The 19,941-nt window shown below is 37.4% G+C and overlaps 1 protein-coding gene across 2 annotated transcripts in view; it reads left to right on the top strand.

Annotated features, from left to right (window-relative positions):
* LOC116776741 (ATP-citrate synthase) overlaps nucleotides 1–19,535 on the top strand; it is a 33,995-nt gene extending 14,460 nt beyond the window's left edge. For both annotated transcript variants that reach the window (XM_061528906.1, XM_061528905.1), the window contains exons 2-24: nucleotides 6,683–6,782; nucleotides 7,804–7,909; nucleotides 8,107–8,292; nucleotides 8,921–9,034; nucleotides 10,118–10,197; nucleotides 10,509–10,767; nucleotides 10,841–11,053; nucleotides 11,395–11,552; nucleotides 11,864–12,026; nucleotides 12,116–12,283; nucleotides 12,391–12,514; nucleotides 13,102–13,199; nucleotides 13,731–13,829; nucleotides 14,350–14,465; nucleotides 14,670–14,810; nucleotides 15,053–15,192; nucleotides 15,534–15,682; nucleotides 15,909–15,998; nucleotides 16,393–16,535; nucleotides 16,675–16,837; nucleotides 16,921–17,054; nucleotides 17,400–17,606; nucleotides 18,262–19,535. In XM_061528906.1, coding sequence (XP_061384890.1) covers nucleotides 6,733–6,782; nucleotides 7,804–7,909; nucleotides 8,107–8,292; nucleotides 8,921–9,034; nucleotides 10,118–10,197; nucleotides 10,509–10,767; nucleotides 10,841–11,053; nucleotides 11,395–11,552; nucleotides 11,864–12,026; nucleotides 12,116–12,283; nucleotides 12,391–12,514; nucleotides 13,102–13,199; nucleotides 13,731–13,829; nucleotides 14,350–14,465; nucleotides 14,670–14,810; nucleotides 15,053–15,192; nucleotides 15,534–15,682; nucleotides 15,909–15,998; nucleotides 16,393–16,535; nucleotides 16,675–16,837; nucleotides 16,921–17,054; nucleotides 17,400–17,606; nucleotides 18,262–18,424 — 3,264 coding nt within the window. In that variant the 5' untranslated portion in view covers nucleotides 6,683–6,732 and the 3' untranslated portion in view covers nucleotides 18,425–19,535. The remainder of the gene's footprint in view (nucleotides 1–6,682; nucleotides 6,783–7,803; nucleotides 7,910–8,106; nucleotides 8,293–8,920; nucleotides 9,035–10,117; nucleotides 10,198–10,508; nucleotides 10,768–10,840; nucleotides 11,054–11,394; nucleotides 11,553–11,863; nucleotides 12,027–12,115; nucleotides 12,284–12,390; nucleotides 12,515–13,101; nucleotides 13,200–13,730; nucleotides 13,830–14,349; nucleotides 14,466–14,669; nucleotides 14,811–15,052; nucleotides 15,193–15,533; nucleotides 15,683–15,908; nucleotides 15,999–16,392; nucleotides 16,536–16,674; nucleotides 16,838–16,920; nucleotides 17,055–17,399; nucleotides 17,607–18,261) is intronic.
* Nucleotides 19,536–19,941: the final 406 nt, after the last annotated feature.

Genomic DNA, 19,941 nt, shown 5'->3' with positions numbered 1-19,941 from the left:
AATTAAAGTATCGTATTTTTAACAATATTCAGATAAATATTTTGTTCCCTTATGATTGACGCACCAGACGCCCTGGTAAGTACCCTCAAAATAATTACCCGCGCAAAATCAACCAGTCTGATATCGGAACGCGTCTGCATGTATTTTCAATTAAACTTAAATTTAAATTAAATTAAAACTTCACTTATTTTAATGTAGTGGAATTTACATTGGAACAATAAAATGAAATAAGTTTCTACAGATAATTTAATATCTTTTTTTATTATTTATTTTAAGTATTGATATTTCGTGAGGGTAGATTTACGATTGTGTCGAAGGGAACATTGTATATTGACAAGACATCCCGCCGCTGTAGGTATGTGCACTTTATTATTATTTACGATACCTAAAAGTTATATCTAGTTTCGATTGTAATTTTTCTATTTTGTAATAATTCTCGTATAAAATCATTTACATTAAATAAGTAAAGTCGACAAATCGTTGGCAGATAAGCGACTTTGACGTGATAAATAGTATGGCATACCAACTTGGCGTAGGTGTAAATCGAAGTATTTTACAAAACCTTAAGATATTTCTGTGGTGGATCGATAAAAAGAGGCTCAATATGAAAAATACGACCAACGAGCCTCATGTATCATGAGTTGTCAAAAAAGTTCTCAAAAAACTACAACTATCCAATCCAATCCTACAAATGACAGAGACTTTTTGGTCTAGTCACGATCTTTTACATGTTTTGCGGAAGTAAATAATAATAATAAAATAGTAAATGAAAACAGGAAAAAAGTAATTTTCCCCAAATATATGACAGTAGATTTGACAGAACAAATTAATTACTGCTGGTTAGATGGAAGTTTAACAGTGATGGTAAAATGATAATAAATTGCGACAAAATTGAACCACGAGGCGTTCTAGAGGCGGTGTCCTATAAAACGCGAAAGAGCCGATGTAGGTATTCCTTGATATTTCGAAAATATTTAAAAGGAGTGCGTGGAATAGACGAACTTGACCAATCCATATCTCTCTACGGAATTGCTATTCACTAACAAAAGTTGTTCTCTTCACCTGTATGATAGACATGGCTACAGCTAGTACCTGGCGTTAACATATCCTCAGTCACAATGATCATATGGACCAGGCTTTGCTTGGCGCAAACTAGCAACGTATTTGCGTCGTGCAGAATCAAGTAAAAGCCGCCCTTCATCCTCAACAGCGCCAGGTCAGGCGAATGGTGGCTTAGGCCACTATCTACAGAAACTTGAGGAACAGTTACGTTGTGCCACTTCTCATGTGAGGGTACGCTGGCGGTGTAAAAATTGCTTGAAAGCACTGTACATAGAAAGAGACTGCTTTGAAATTTTTCAACCGCAAGTGGCCGCTGTACAAATGCGAGTACACCGCTCTAAGTTTCCAAACGATAAAAAATTTAATTTCTACCTCTTTACCACTTAAGCGTATCATTAATAATTAGAGAAATAAACGACTTATTAACGCTCAATTTATTTCAAATAGCCGAATATCACTAGCGGGTCACGTGACTCGGGTGAGTCGCGTGGAGTGATGACGTCACGGTAATAAAATTCCGAGCTGGAGACTTGTATCACGCGAATGTATATTGAGAATATATGGCATAGTGACGTCGCAGATGTCCTATATATATATATATATATATATTCCAAAGGAACAATTGCTGCTATTTTTCGGATTAAGTCAAGTCCTTAATAGTCAACAGTCAACAGCACAACAAACGAAATAAAAACCTTAGTACGTGATTGTAAAAAACTAAATACTCTCAGTCTCTTGGTATTTCGTTTATACGACGCATTTGTTAATGGCTTGTTATGTAATTTATATTAATTTTGTAAGACAACAAATTGTCACTTTCCTGCTCACTTATATAAATCATTAAAGTCCGATTAGTCGTAAACATGTTATTATACTTTAGGTATTATACTATAAACAGAAGCGAGGCTTGTCAGTGTTTAAAACTAGTGGAATGAAAGACCGGAAAATTTCTACAAGTCTTAACAGCAACGAAGTGGAACTATTGCATAAAGTTAGCGGGGATACGATCTCGTACCAAGATCACGGCCGAGCGAAGGTCGCCAACGAGCGATACTTGTTTGACCCGCAATATATTATATTGATATTATATATATATAAGCATATATATAAACTTTTTTAAATATGATTTCCGCTGAGAATATTTTAAATAACTGTCAGTTGTTCAGATAGATTGCGTACCTTCAATATCGTTTAAGATTCCACATTATTCTAGAGTGGCCTTGTTTGATTTATACAAGTCTGAAATAAGGACTTTATTATAGTAGGAGCTATAATATTTAAAAATTAACTATATACCTCACCCAGCCTGATCTGAGTGATATATTTTACTTGACAGGACAAGGTCTGTCGGGTCTACCAGTATATATATATATATATATATATCTACCAGTCTACCAGTATATATATATATATATATATATATATATATATATATATATATTAGGAAGGGAATTTTAATTTATATTATATGCATTTACATTTAATAGTGAGCGGAAATGTATATCTATGCATTATGGCCTCTTTAGTTTTAACCTGTCATATATTTATTAGAAAAAAAACAAGGACGTGACGTCATCGCAGAATTTTAATGGCTCCTTACGTGTTGATCGAAATATTATTTAATTATACAATAAGATTTTACGTCTGTTTGTTATAAATACAAGCAAGAAATACAAGTGTTTGGATAACACAATATTTTTACTAGACGTATCTTTTTTTCTCAATCTACCTCCAAAGACATTTTGTTACTAACATCATAGTACCATCAAGATGGTCATATCATTCAAAAGCATATACTTACTTAACGTAACAGTACCTTTAATACAAGTCCGCGTCACACTACATACGGAGCGTTAATCGTTTCTCATTCAATAACCTGCGTCACTACTATACGTGAAAATTCATGTTAGAAAAACTCCCCGTATGTAGTGACGCAGACTTGTGTTAGGCATATTTTTTATCGTTCATAAACTGAAGCTGGTAGTGTCATGTGAGTTGGGACTAGGTGCGTGTATGAAACTCTGAACTCTCTGTATCTAGTTACATGAAAACTTATAGTAAGGATGCCGGATTTATTCCCTCGTTAACAGCATACCTAAATATTCAAAGAAATATGAAGAACAAAATTATTAATAACATAAATGTTATACCTACGTATATATATATATATATATATATATATATAATATTTTTATGGCCTTAATGCCTTTATATATGTTTGTAAGTTTAAAAAATAACAAGTTTTAATCTTATCTGGAGGCTGTGTGTCATCTTTTAATGGACCTAATACATGTTTACGGCTTATGCTAGCTTTTGTATGATAAAAGTTAAAACAAAAATAAATAAATCTTAACGTGTAGTGTTTGTGAAGATTTAATGAAAACTGTTACGTCATCGGATGCAGTGACCCAGTACGTGAAGGTACTCTGTCCTTACTACAAGTTACCTTCAAACTAAACACGCTCGGTTTAAAGTATTTCGTTCATAATTCACACTTGATTTGTTGTGTTACGGCACTAATACTCGGAAATGAAATTTTACAAATATGTTTGAATGGTATCTCTGCTCCTTCGCCCGAATATTTAATTAATTTTTGATATTTATAAGAAAAAAAAAATAATTAAATTTTACGTTGTCAACTATTGCACTCTCGTATAACGAGAAAAATCTGTTACGTAGATGTATTTTTCAATGTTAGTCTCAGGATTACTAACTCAATGGACACTTACTCCACACTTCATGTACTTACTCTGCGCGCAGTGTACGATTGTGTGTATAAAATATACACTCAGTAATAAAAAAACATTTTGCGGAATCCTACGGAATTGTTCAAAGTCCAACCGTTCAATTAAACTCGCTGAATTTTGTATGTATTTTTAGTACTACGTATACACATAAACCGTCAGTTTAACGTTTTTCATTAACGTGTTTTGAGTGCTAACGTGTATAAATGGCGAGTAATTAATTTATATAATGAGATCTAAGACTTTCTCGAGTTTTATTCATTTAAATGAAACTAATATATTTCGGATATACTACGCGGATCTTATTAACCGTGATCACGGTTGCTGAAAAGTAACCGAAACGTCGGGAGTACGTAGTTATGTACAAAAATAAAGCACGCGTAGTACATCCGAAAAAGATTAGTTTCATTTAAATTAATTCATATTCTCATCGGAACCCACGTTAAGGGTGATATTTCCAAGCGATTCAGGTTCACGTATGTCTGATGAAGTCGTGTGAAGGTCGGCCCTGAAGAGTTGCTTTTCGAACACTTTCATTCTGTCAGGTACTTGGACTTAAAACTTCAGACAGATCCTCCTCTTTCCATCTTCACTTAGTACTCCCAATCACCGGTATACTCAGGGAAGACTGTTCCAGAAACCGTGTATAGTCCATCAATACACAAGTTCCAGAGTTTTGTCCAATCATTATAGGGCAAAACTCTGCCATATTTTCCAACATCAGTGAACGCACGTGTTGCCTTCCTTTGTTGTAAATCTCCTCATATGTGGATGAAGATATTTCTTCCTTCCTCATGAGTCCAGTAAAGGATCTGTCCAACAACATTATCAAGAACAAATCAGACGCAAAGTGAATACTATTATACTGAGACAGCGTCCTTACTATTTGTGCTCTAAGTTTAAAGGAAAGTTGTGTTTGTTACACTATTTATGACTCAAGAACGGCTGCATCGATTTGGATGAAAATTGGCGAAGAGGTAGCTAAGAACCAGGAGACTGACTAAGGATTTTCATCTCGTTGATAGAAAAAGAACAAAATTACTGACTAAAATACAAAATCTGGTTATTTACTGCCTATAAGGCACTCCAATTGTGAAACTAATGCAGACGAAGTCTCGGGCAATAACTAGTAATATATTAAAAGAGGAAATAACAAAGTGCTCTTGTTATTTTTCTGTGATAGTAAAAAAACGTAATCTCAAAGGTCGTTTATGTAATAAGACATATTTGTGCATCTGACTCCGTCGCCGTTTATTTTCATGTTTTTTTTGTATAAAAATAAAATGGTAACTATATGCGGAGACTTAGTTCTCGTTACACCAGCTATACGTGAGTGAAAGTTCAATCAAAATAGGCCCAGCAGTTTCATTAACTCCGGAATAAGGAGTCGGACTTATATAATTATTTTTATAAACTAAAAAGGTTTTATTTCAATAATACAAACAGACTTTTTTTTATATACACCAGTTTTTGCCCGCGGTTATTTTCATGTATATATGTTATAAAATATTATAAACCTTTAAAAAAATTACATAGAAATGAATTTAACAGTAAAATTGTAAGGGACAGACAAGTTAAATTTTTTCTATACACATATATACAATTGATGACCATGATATTATTTAAATAAACTGAGCCCATTGATAAGTCTACCTTATCAGAGATGTTATCATACTTTCAAAGAATTTACACATATACGTAAAACAGTTTTGAGGACCGCGCGGACGAAGACGCTGTATGACCCGGTATAATATGCACAAACAATAATATGTATAGCAATTAATATTACCTATTTAATAAAAAACAACACAACTGAAAGACACACGAACATGATGTAATATATTTTATTTTATATATAATGAGTTTTGAGTTAAGCACTGAGTAAATATTACAAACGAAAAATAAACTCAACAATAAATCTCGTACGTAAATATGAATTTCGTCGGCATCTCCGTTGTGGAAGCCGGTGTGACGTGACGCGCTGATCACGCGATCCACGGACCACAGGCTCGACCAATCACGAGCGAGCATAAGCGCGTTCGATTTTTGAATTTGGATTTCTTTTGCTGTCTCTTTTTTTTTTTTTTTCGTTGCTAACTTTTGTTAGCTGCCAGTTTTAATTATTTTTTTTATTTATTTATTCAAAGAGTGTTTGGTATGTCATAACATAATATTAGTCACACATTTATATTAACTCATACACTGTACAAGTAAAATATCATATACATGTGTATGCAATCCTTTAGTAGTAACTATTAATATAGTAATAATTAAGTATAGTAGTAACTATTGGCATTGCCAGTTAAATAGGAGAAATTTTTTTATAACATTATAAAACCGTTTCTTGCAAATACAACAGTAAAAACCAGTATATTATGAATAATTATAATTATACAGCCGATGTTGTTTTTATACAATTCTAATATTACAAACCTGCTTACAATAAAAACGACGTCTTAGGATTCGTCCTGTAGCCTTACTACAAGTTATTATCGTAAAACGAAATACGCAGCGTTTACAGCTAATGAAAAACTTTAAAAGTATGGTAAGACGGATAAAAAATAATACAAAACTATTATATGAATTATTCGGTCTACTCCAACTGAATATCTATCAGTGTCATGTGTTTCATTACTATCGGACCAGCCAAATCAGCGTCATGTTTCTTTATAATTTATACTTATGGTACATAAAACCTAATTAACGGAACATATATATATATATAATGAATGTAGCTATTCCTATTTGTTCCGTTAATTCAGTTTTATATGCCATTGTCACAGGTTATACACCGGCTCGTGTAGATGATTTATTTTAATAGATTTTTCTATAGAGAAACTGTATTTTTGTATTAATCTATTTCCTTTGTTGACCAGGTAGGAGGATATCAGCTCTATGACGCGTGTACAGTACTAAAAAGCACAAAATGTCTTCTAAGGCTATATACGAGGCTGCTGGCAAGGATCTTATCAACAGGTAATGTATATAATAACTAGTATTTCACTTGGCTTTGTCTGTTTATTAGTAATAAGGCTAATGGAGAGATTTTAAGGTGTCACTTGACTTCACACATACAGTTGTCTTGAATCGATTCTGATATAAATTAATAAGATGACATCCCATGTCTTATCTGATGTTTGATCTGGCTTACTGTGAAGTTTCATCCAAATAGGTTTAGTAGTTTTTGCGTGACAGAGTAACAAACGTACGTACATCTTCATGAAGCTCCGCATTTAAGTATGGTAAAGTAATTACAAAAATAATAATTTAAACAGTTATAAGGTTAAGGTAAATTTTATGTTTTCTGCTGTAACGAGGAATAATAAATTTCCTGAGAATTACATTCTCCGATCATTTGTTCTTAACAAAGGTTTGATTCATTTTTCATTAATACGTCAGCACCGCGTGAAGATTTATGTACGATGGACGTCAAACTATCCGTAGCTATGTAGTCACGCAAACATGTGGTAAGCTTTCATAGATCGAGTTGAGAGTTTAAAATTCACGAAAAACATTTACCTAAGATACATACCCTGTAGGATGCTGCATCTCGAACTAAGATGTTAAATAATATTCTATAATGAAAATTAATGTTTCAATAAAATATTCAATAGATATTAAAGTATACAAAAAAATGAATTAGCTCAAAATACTAATGTATAGACGAATGTGTTTGTTTGTTTGCGTTAATCTCAGTAACTTCCGGCTCTGTTCGCCAAATCCTTTTATTTGTGCAAAGATAATTTACGAGATAAAATACGAGAGGTCTAACAAATATCTATTTCGATTGATTAAAATCGCGTAAAATATTAAGATTTATACAAATATGTCTGTACTCGAATGTCACTAGAGCGAAGACACGGGATAAAGTTAGTATTAAATAAGACGTTTCTATCAAGACAACTATATGTATGTATATTTTTTATTAGTTAAGTTTATTGCTCAATAAAAATATTATATATATATATATATATATATGTTGGTATGTTGATTTCAGACACATAGAAGCAGGCACAGCTCTGGTGCCCTGTAGGTTCGCCGTCTTCGAACAGGGTACCGTGTGGGAGGATGAGCTTGGAAAGAACCCGTGGCTCACCAAGGAGGTGCGGATATAACTGTAACACACACACACACACACATACACACACATAGATACACACATGCATACATATAAAATAATGATGTAACAAGCGAAGGTTTAGTTAGTAATAAAATAGAAATAAGTCAATGACACACGTTGATTAACAGAAATAAATACGACTTCTCATATATATATATAATACGTCCTTCAACTCTCCAGCAACTAGTGGTGAAGCCCGACCAGCTGATCAAGAGACGAGGCAAGTTGGGACTGGTGGGTGTGAATAAAACGGCGGCGGAGGTCAGGCGCTGGCTGGCCGAGCATGACTCCAAGGAGCAGAAGGTCGGAGCGGCCGCGGGGAAGCTCAGGAGATTCGTGGTGGAACCGTTCGTGAAGCACGATCCGGTGAGAATCCGCTGTCCGCAGCATGGCTGCTAATGAAGGTTCCATGGAAATCGGTCCAGCCGTTTCGGAGATCAGCCGGAACAAACAAACGGAAGGACGAACAAAAATTTTAAACATATTGATAGTCTGATATATCTACCGTTAGATTGTTACTGTTATTAGAAAAAATATGTACACAAAAAAAAAACATGAGGTCGTGTACAAAACGATGTACACAACAGTTGTACATCCAAGTTGTAAATAATGACTCATTGCTATTAATATATCACTATGCGTAATATTTGTTAAATTTTGCCTTGAAAACAATTATTAAAACTACATATTTTAACCGACTGTAAAATAACTGGGTTATAGGTTTAGCACTGTGTCTGTCTGTCTGAGCGTAGCTTCTGACAATGCTTCCGAATTTGACCTCATAGATATCCTTAGCATGAGTAATCTATCCAAACTAAATACTTACAGTTTGTAGTTGACACTTGATAAATATAGTTATGGTGAGGAATAGTTAGTTTTATAACTTTTTAACAATTCATTTAAAAATCTTTATGCTTATTAAATAGATACATTTATATCTGTGTGTGTGTGTGTCTGTGTCTGTGTATATATAATATATATCCTAATCCGCCAGAGCGAGGAGATGTACCTGTGCATCCAATCAGGCCGACGAGCGGACACCATCATGTTCCATCACCAGGGCGGAGTGGACGTGGGTGATGTGGACGCGCTGGCTCTCAGGATGGATGTAAGGAACCTAACCTTAGTCCTTTGACTTCATTTAGCGAGGATAATAAAAAAAAATGGCTACGCCAACAAATAATATTCTCAAAGTGGACAGGAGACTAACTTTGGGAAGCCCTGGGCTGTATGTCGCTGTGATATCTTGGGATTTAAACGAACGTTAATGTTTTCGGGTTTACTACGCGTTTTTTTTTTATTATTATTTGAAAACTACACACTGCCGACGTATCGGTTGCTTTGCAGGAACCGTGATAACGGCAGACGAGATCTGAAGGTGTATGTAGGTAGTTTTAAAAAAATAATAAAATACGCGTAGTAATCCGAATAATATTAGTTCAGTGTAAATCCCAACATTATTACAGCGACATAACCCAGGGATTCCCAAACTTGATCACCTGCGCACTTTAAGACAACCTGCCTACATTACGATATCAGAAAAACAACTACATTATCTCAGCTAATCGAAATCTAAATCTTCCTGGCCTCTATACAACGCTCATATTTTTTCTTAGTGTCTCTCAACCACCTCCTCCCGCAGCGCCCACAGATGGGCGTGTCGCCCACTTTGGGGAACACTGGACAATAACCCATGTCTTATTCTATAGTTAGGTCTTTGTACGAACAGAAACTTATCTGAACTGGTTGAGTGTGCTCACACCAGGTTACGATAACCGAACTATATACAGAGAGTTGAGAGTTTTTTTTATCAATAAACCTTCTAATATAGTGTTAATTGACGGAAAACGTCTCGTATGTAGTGTGACGTGCAAACTGGTGCTAAGTATACGGCAGCTTTTGAGTAGATTATTAAAAAAAATATTAATAAATTATCATTTATGTAGTGTCCCTGGTGGTATTCCGACCAGATGTATTGAAAAAGTTTTATCAAAATCGATTCAGTAGGTTTAAAAGCTAACCGTAACAAACATACACACATCCCCACATTATATATTGTAATAAAATCCAGTTACCCAGAGGCATGATTAAAATTCTCAGCTATTACAAGTAATTTTAAGTTACATATTAAATATAGAAACAATATCATTATCATATCATTATCTTGACTTTGTCATATTATTATTTCCAGATCCCCGTGGACACTTTCCCATCCATCGAGGACATTGATCGTGTACTGTTGAAGAACATCAAAGCCACAACAACAAAGAGGTAATATATAAGTTTTATATAACAAATCAAACCTCAGCAAACCTTAGTAAGACTTGTTCTGAAGCATTCCAACTGATTGTTATCTCAAACCGAAACAAGTTCAATTTAATTTCCAAACGCGAGTCGCTTCCGCGGATATTTTCCCGCGTAAAAGTGACCGAACTGAATGTCATCGCTGTGACGTCACGCCGGCTGCGTTCGGGAATTCAAGGTTCGGTTCAAATTGAACGCGCGTTCCCTATATATATATATATTTAGGACTGTATAATACATCTATTATTGTATCCTGAATCCTTCATTTATTGGACCAGGATCCTGTCAAAGTTCATCGTGAGCCTGTACCGCGTGTTCGTGAACCTGTACTTCACGTACATGGAGATCAACCCGGTGGTGGTGACCAACGAGCGAGTCTACCTCCTTGACCTGGCCGCCAAGTTGGATCAGACGGCGGATTTCATATGCGCCAAGAACTGGGGGGAGATCACCTTCCCCCCGCCCTTCGGCAGGGACGCGTACCCCGAGGAAGCTCATATAGCTGATCTGGACGCTAAGAGCGGGGCTAGCTTGAAGGTTAGCTCATACATACGTACATACGTACATACATACATATATATATATAACAAGTCACGTATGTATCCTATAGCTGACGGTGCTGAACAAGTCCGGGCGTATCTGGACGATGGTGGCGGGCGGCGGGGCGTCCGTGGTGTACACGGACACGGTCTGCGCCCTGGGCGGGGCGGCCGAGCTCGCCAACTACGGCGAGTACTCCGGGGCGCCCACCGAGAGCCAGACAGCCGACTACGCCAAGACCATATTCAGTCTCATGTGCAGAGAGAAGCATCCCAAGGGCAAGGTGGGGCTGCACAGATAATATAGGCTGTGTTGCACAGATTATATAACGTTACAAATAATTTTACATGCTATTTATAATATTCAAGGGTAACACATTTAGGTGAGGGAAAGCTACAACATCATGCAGAGGGCGCTAGTTTCTTCATAAGAGTTTAAATTAAATAATAAAACGCAAAAAAATGACGTAAAACATGCTAAAGCTCGAGCTATAGACTATAAAACTATTTGTTAAGTATTTGGACGTTTAAATCACTATACGGAACATTACTAACGTAAATTTGCGCTGTTATCACTAATCTACAGATAGATGGCGCTAGTTAGTATGTGTGAATCTTGTTCAAGGTCCTGATTATCGGTGGAGGCATCGCGAACTTCACGAACGTGGCGGACACCTTCCGCGGCATCATCACCGCCATCGAGACGTACCGGGACGCTCTGCTACAGTACAACGTCACCATCTTCGTGAGGCGGGGCGGCCCCAACTACCAGGAAGGGCTGAGGTGAGGGATGTTTGTGTGTCTCAACGGGATAGTTGTTGTGGTTTTTTTTTTTGTTTTTCATCAATATAGAGAGTAGGAAACTTAACTTAGCTATGGTCATTCATCTGACGTCGCTTAGACTGTAAGTAGGTTGTATATATATATATATATTTAAAGAAATTAATAGCATTATATACATGGAAGACCTGTATATCGCTGACCATTACCGGACTTGACTCCCTTAACAAGCACCGAGGTTTGGGAGATCCGAACGAAATGATTCTAATTAAGTAAATGAGGACAATATATATATGTATATGTTTTTGTTACAGACAAATGCGTGAAGTGGGGCAGCGTCTCCGTATCCCCATGTACGTGTTCGGTCCGGAGAGCAACATGACCGCCATCGTGAGGCTGGCTCTGGGACACGCGGTCATACCCAGCGACCACCAGCTCGACTACGCCCCAAAACAGCTGCCCAAGCCAGACACCGCTGTGAGCACACACACACACACACACACACACACACATATATACACACACGTAACATATAATATTAATAAAGTAATATCTCTCCTCCCCAGCCGTCCCCGCAGATCGAGCTTCCAGAGCTGAGCCCGTCCCTGCTGGAGCTGGTGTGCTCGCAGGCGCCCACCAGGAGCGACCTCGGCCAGCAGCTGTCCACAGCCAGGCCGCTGTTCAGTGACAGGACCAAGGCTATAGTGTGGGGAATGCAGAACAGGGCTATACAGGTCGGTGGAGGGGGTTTAAAAATATATATATATATATATATATATGTCATTTTATATTTTCTATGTATGTCTCTCACGTCCAACGGTCGCTATAATGTTATATCCAGGGTATGCTCGACTTCGACTACGTGTGTCGCCGCAGTGAACCGTCAGTGGTGGCCATAGTGTACCCCTTCACCGCTGACCACAAACAGAAGTACTACTTCGGCACTAAGGAAGTGTTTATACCCGGTGAGATTAAGTTATAGACGAATGAGACTATCACAAGTTTGTTTCACTACACACGGATCGTTAAACGTTTTTCATACATAAATCTTCACGTATAGTATTAACGTGGGTTATTTAATGAGAAACGTGGAACGCTAAGTATGTAGTGTGATGATAGAGAGTTAAGAAACTATAAATATGACTTAAAGAATAGGATATCAGAAAAGTTAAGCGTCCAGAATGTAGGTGGCGACACTGATGCCTTACTCGAAAACGCAGGCTCAAAATGACTCCTACTCAGAGCCGTAAAAATATTGAAAAAAAAAAACAGTCACAATGATGTGACGATTCGTTTATAAGTTTAAGTTAAATACATATATTAATAGGAGGTAGTAAAATGATTTTTCAATGTCTGAAATAATTTATTCTTATATATATATATAGGAATTATCTAAATTTTTTTTGTATTGAGTTAGCTGTCAGCGGCTTTTACAGCGTCACCGGAAGAGTGGGCCAGTGCTGAGACCGGTCCGTTATGAAGGGGCCTGAAGGGCCTAATCAATAATTGACTTCAGATTATATATATAATATGTTTTCTATGATATTTTCAGTGTTTAGTGACATGGATGTAGCTATGAGGAAACACCAAGAGGCGACCGTCCTTGTTAACTTCGCGTCCCTCCGGTCAGCTTACGACAGCACCATGCAGGTAGCTACCACACCAGCCCCCGCCACGCTGTAGGCGGCGCCATCTACCTATAACTTTAACATCGATGTGTGCTAATTCCAGACAGATAATATTGATGAAAAAACTTTTTTTTTCACCAAAACCAAAGTCAGAAAAAATTATTCCTTTGCCGTTTTTTTTATAGCTGTCTAAGTAAAAACTTATAAGTGTCGTCCTCATACCTTGTATATTTTTTGATCTTCCAATAAAATTTGGTCATATTTTAAATACCTATATATAGCTTGCTAGACACGTTGCTTGTAATATTCTTGTTTTTGACATGAAAAATATTTATTACTAGACTTAAATAGGCTCACAGTCTAGACCATATGTTAGATAGAACAACAGTTGAAGTCCAAGTTCGACTCGGTCACTTGTAAAACAGACTAGTAGTCTAGACTAGTCTACATGGCTCGTATAATACTAGACTAGACCAGTCTAGACTACAGTCTGCTATACAAGTTGTGTGAGATATAGACTGATTATAAATATATATATATATATGTTTTCCAGGCGATGCAGCACCCACAGATCAACACAGTCGTTATTATAGCGGAGGGCATACCGGAGAATATGACGAGGAAGATTATCAAGCTAGCCGACGACAGAGGGGTAATGTTGTTTGTTACGCTCTTAAGAAAAAATTACTGAACGGATTTTGATCAAACTCTCCCATTATATAGTTTAGGTTTTAGAATAGGATATAGGATGTAAATACTGCATATATTTTTTTTCTCTGAACGCGATACCGAAGATAGTACGGGTGAAGTCGCTGACAAATGGCTAGTTTAAATAATGATAGTGCTTGTATGTTTGTCCTGTGATATGAATAGGTCTGGAAATGACGTTTTTTTATACACTAAATAATAGTTAGACTGCTTGTTTTGAGAGAGCGGTGGGCGGAACGGATGTATGGGTTCTGATAAGACTCGTTAAAATGTAAAAAAAATATATGAATTTAAAGTTTTAATTACTTTAAAAATATATACATTATATATATATATATATATATATATATATATATATATATATATATGTGTGTGTGTTGGAAAGTACCACAAATGTATGAAAATTATTTGAATTTTATAATAAATTATTTATTTTTATATATATAATTATTTTTTATTACCAGGTGAATATAATCGGTCCGGCCACAGTGGGTGGTATCAAACCCGGATGTTTCAAGATTGGCAACACTGCCGGCATGATCGACAACATTATAGGCAGCAAGTTGTACAGACCTGGCAGGTTGGCAGTACTTATATTTTATATATAGTAAACATATATGTATATATGTGTGTGTTTGGAAGATTTGTTTATAGACAAACACACACACATGCATTTTGTATTGCAGATTCTTAAACACAATGTAGTATGTGTTAATATATAAATATAAAATAACTCTCATGAAGGTTTATATATATATATATCTACAATGTGATATGTTTCCAGCGTGGCGTACGTGTCCCGTTCCGGCGGCATGAGTAACGAGCTGAACAACATCATATCCAAGGAGGCGGACGGCGTGTGCGAGGGAGTCGCCATAGGGGGCGACAGATACCCGGGGACCACCTTCATAGACCACCTGATGAGGTAGGTGGCGAACGGCAGGCGTCGCACCAGCTTTGAAATCAATGCAGCGCTAGTTACTCTGCATCAGCTGCTGACAGGCTAAAGTTCCATCACAATCGGTCCAGCAGTTTATAAGATTAATAAAATGAAAAGGGAATATACTATTGATATATATACAATGAGAATATTAAATAAAAATAGCTGTTCTAAGATCGACTGTTGATTGCTCCAACAATTGTTGACCGAGCTCTGTTCGTCTCCAGGTACGAGGCGGATCCTAACGTGAAGATGCTGGTGCTCCTGGGCGAGGTGGGCGGAGTTGAGGAGTACCACGTGTGCCGCGCCATCAAGGACGGGAGGATCACGAAGCCGCTCGTCGCCTGGTGTATAGGGACGTGCTCCGGTGAGATCAGTGGTTCCCAAACTTATACTTTGAGAATATATATTTTTTTACTGCCATCTCATTTTTCACCTACTGGAGAAATACTATAACTTATCTCAGCTAAATAAAATTGCTTATCACAACCGAGGCCTCCACATAATGCCAGTATATTGTTCTGGGTGTCATTAAGCCTGCAGCGCCCACAGATGGGCGTTATCCCCCACTTTGGGAAAGGCTGGGATACACTAGCTCATGCCTGCGTTTCTGTCTATCATTAATTCCATCTATCTGATATAGAGGTCATTGAAAATCTTTTTCATTACAAAAGCATGTGAGTAATAAATTTTCTGTATCATCTTCAGACATGTTCACGTCTGAGGTACAGTTCGGGCACGCGGGTTCGCTCGCCGGCTCGGCTCTAGAGAAGGCCGCTGCTAAGAATAAGGCATTGGCCAAACACGGGGCGGTGGTGCCAGACTCGTTTGACACTCTGGGGGCGGCCATTAATAAGGTAGATTGGTATAGATGACGTGGCAATGATGATTAGATAGCTATAGATGGATGTAGATGCATCGTAGACAGATAGATATTTATTTTTTTATATTCTTATATATAAAGAAAGTACTCTGGATTAAATTTTTTTTGTAATTTAAAAAATTTATATTTAATTCTATTCAATACTATTGATATCAAATAGATGTAATTTTAATTAAACGATTACTATTCGTAATCAACAGGTTTACAAGAAGCTCGTCTCCGAAGGCAAGATAATTGAGAAGGAAGAGGTCGGCCCACCAAAAGTACCCATGGATTACGACTGGGCTCGGGTAAGGACTGACATAGATATAGAAAAAAAAAGATATTAAAAAGATAAAGATATGAAAAGATAATGTTTCTTAAATCATATGTGTTAAAATATAAGCTTTGCCAGCTATTTAATTACTTAGGTAATTTTTTTATAATTACTTTAAGCCGTCTCTTAGCTATAAATGGTATTTAAAATATTTAAAGTTATAACTACCTTACCTTTAATTTCTTTTTAATTGATTATCACCTAAATAATAGCTCGGTCTCCCCTATTCAAGATAATATCTTGAGACAGTACAGATGTAGCGAGTAACATTAGTCCAGATCTTCCTCAGAGAGCGGGTTCAGTTCCTGCTCATGGACTTTTAATTCCATATTTGTTGAAAATAGTACATTTTGTTTATATTTTCACAGAAACTCGGTATAATTCGTAAGCCGGCAGCGTTTGTGAGCACTATATGCGACGAGCGAGGCCAGGAGTTGAGCTACTGCGGCGTGCCCATAACGTCCATACTGGAGAAACAGATGGGGGTCGGTGGTACCATCAGCCTGCTGTGGTTGGTATACTGTATATATATATTTTAAATTGTACACAGTCTTACATCCTTTTCACGTTTCGAATGTACGTATCTGGAAAGTTACGTCGAGATCTGTTCAGCAATTTTTGTGTGAGACGGTAACAACGTACTGTGGCAGGTTCCAGCGCGAGTTGCCGGACTGGGCGTGCAAGTTCTTTGAGCTGGTGCTGATAGTGACGGCCGACCACGGGCCCGCTGTCTCCGGGGCTCACAATACGATGGTCACCGCGCGGGCCGGCAAGGACCTAATATCGTCTGTGGTCTCCGGGCTGCTTACTATCGTGAGCTCTGATATATTAGATTATTGCAGCGTAATTACCACATAAAAATGTATTACTAATGCTCTCTTACTATTATTCTTCAGGGGGATCGTTTCGGCGGTGCCCTGGACAGAGCTGCCGCGGATTTCTGTGCTGCTTACGATCGAGGGCAGCACCCCCAGGAGTTTGTTAACGAGAAACGTGCCAAGGGCGAACTTATTATGGGGATCGGACATCGGTTAGTACATGTATATACTAGTTTTTGCCCGCGAATCCGTCTGTATGACCTACAAAGTTGCACTTAAAAAAATTAAATAAAACAATACATATAGTAACCAACGTAGAAGGCTTATCCTTTTAAACTACTTAGGTACTGACAGCGCCATCTAGCGAGCTGGTTTGTGAATCTAAACCATTTGCGGCAGCACACTGATGCATACGTAAAGACTCGTTCGAATCGGCCAGTCGTTTACGAGTTCAGTGACACACACACACATACACACACCCACCCACACACACCCACACACATCAATCCGTGAACACTCCCCTCCACAGTATGTAACGTGATACTATAATATTCCAGCGTGAAGTCTATCAACAACCCAGACTCGCGCGTTCGCGAGCTGAAGGCGTATGTGACGTCACGCTGGCCCGCGTGGCCGGTGACGAGGTACGCCCTGGACGTGGAGGCGATCACCACGAGGAAGAAGCCCAACCTGATCCTGAACGTGGACGGCATAGTGGCCGCCGCCATGGTGGACCTGTTCCGACACTGCCAGCTCTTCTCGCAGTATGTACCAGGTTTATAATAGTTACGATGCCCCTTGATATTGAGGTCTCAGGTTCGATTCCTGCTGCCTAGCTCTGGACCGCGGAATTGTTGATTGCAATTTAGTCGATAAAGTGTTGAGTGTATTGAAATTTAAGATGTGATAGCAGAATATCAGCGACATTATAGTCTGTGAGTTTATTCAACTGCAAGTGTTGTGTGGTCATTCTGAGACAACTGCACGGAGTGATGCGTTGAATTATATCCTAGGTCTCACTCCGAGGTCTCGGCTGCAATACAGTAAAGTTTAATCAAAATCTATTTAGTAGTTTTTGTGTGGAAGACCAACGAACTACCGGATATACTAATTTTAACATCAGCTATGATAGATTGAACATTTATGAGACGTTTTCTAGGTTTGGAGTTGTATAGATTCTGTATGTTTATCTCTATTCATTTAACTATGGTAAGATTATTTTCTTATATATTTGCGATCGATTTAAATTGAAACTATGATTTTACGTAACACTCACATTATCAACAACAAGGCGTCCTCATAGTCTACCTGTCGTAATGTAAAGTTAAAAATTAGATAGATTAAATCTGTTATGAGAATGTTAATTAAATTCGTTGTACTATTAAATATATGTACTTAAATTTATTTCATTACAAACAGGGAGGAAGGTAACAGCTACATCAGTATGGGCTCTATAAACGCGTTGTTCGTGCTCGGCCGCACTATCGGCCTGGTCGGACACTACCTGGACCAGAAGCGTCTCAAGCAGCCTCTGTACCGTCATCCCTGGGACGACATCACCTACATGTCCCCTCTCAACTAAGCAACGAGCAGATTTCTGTTCAGAGATGGCGCTGTCGGTAGAGGTAATTTAGTGCTACAGAGCTTCGTCCACAGATGGCGCTGTCAACAAAGTCTAATATTACAAAACTATAGACGGTTCCATCCATAGATGGCGCTAATAATAATATTAAAATTCAAGAATACTTTACGGCCTCATCCAGGATGTCGCTGTAAATAAATTTTACCTTTCGAGAGTCTGACAGCTCCGTCGACAGATGGCGCTAATTGTTACTTCGAATTTGAACAAGAGATGGCGCTGTCACTGGAAGCATTCAACCCTATTTTTATATAAATTATTCACTGTTGGAACATAAAAATATTTATTGACGATGGACAGCGCCATCTGTTATATATCATTTCGTATAGAATTTAATAGAGAGAAATAGTTTTGGGATAACAAATGTAGTTTGTAATGCAATGTTATTTATCACGTCCGTTAGAGCTACATAATAAAATGAGTACATTCCGTGAGCTCCACGTGCTTGTGTTTAAGAGTAATGCTTCTCTGATGATGCACGCAGAACGCAGATTACAAGGAATAAATGAACACATTATATGACAGAGTGAATATTATATAATTAAGGTCACAAATAAGTTATTGTTCTAGACTTTAACAGTACGGAGGAAACAAAAAAAATATTTAAAAAAATAAAGAATTTTGAACTATTGTAATGTTTTGAGGGTAGTCCGGCTATAAAATATCCTACACACATGTTCGTAAAACAGTTTTCTGCTTCCTATAATTTTAATTTACTTAATACTCAAAAGTGAATAACGCTCGGTTACAAGCAAACCCAAGAATATATCCTTTGAATTTGTAAAAGACGTTGAGATTGTTACGTATATTTCCAAGCCGATTTTTTACTTGTAAATTAATGTCAGGTAACTGTATATAAGACACAGCAGCGGACTACCCTCTGTAGTTGTAAGTCTATTGATTTTTTTTAAAACTATAATTTATTGGTATAGTTGTGACGGTTGGTAGGTATCTGTAAATATTGGAATATGACAAAACATATTTGAATATATATTATTTTTTAATTATTATAATTTTGTTTTATTGCTCATTTGAAATAAAAGTTTTTAAGAAATCGGGCATTTTATTTGTACCGTTTTAATAGAACGTGCATATTAAAAAATATTGAGCAGGTAAAATAGTAACCCAAAGGTGTAGATGATATCGGAATGGGGCGTTGGTCTATCGGAGCCCGCTGCTGAACAAAGGCCTCTTTTCACATGGAGAAGGTTAGGGCATTAATCACCACGCTTGCTCAAGGCGGATTGGCGATTTAAATTTTTTAATTCGAAATTATAAGACCAGGTTTCCTCACGATGTTATCCTTCACAGCCCGTCAGTGATGTCAGAATACTCTTAGAAAGTACGTATGACTCGGAAGAGAACACATTGATACTTGCCAGGTTTCCAACCGGGGCCGTCACGTATGAGAGACGGACCTTTAACCTCCAGGTGACCACGACTTAAAACGTACTTACGTC

Source organism: Danaus plexippus, assembly GCF_018135715.1.
Source record: "Danaus plexippus chromosome 29 unlocalized genomic scaffold, MEX_DaPlex mxdp_36, whole genome shotgun sequence".
NCBI lineage: Eukaryota > Metazoa > Arthropoda > Insecta > Lepidoptera > Nymphalidae > Danaus > Danaus plexippus.
Note: the sequence above shows the minus strand (reverse complement) of the source record. Positions and strands in the feature narration are given on the sequence as shown.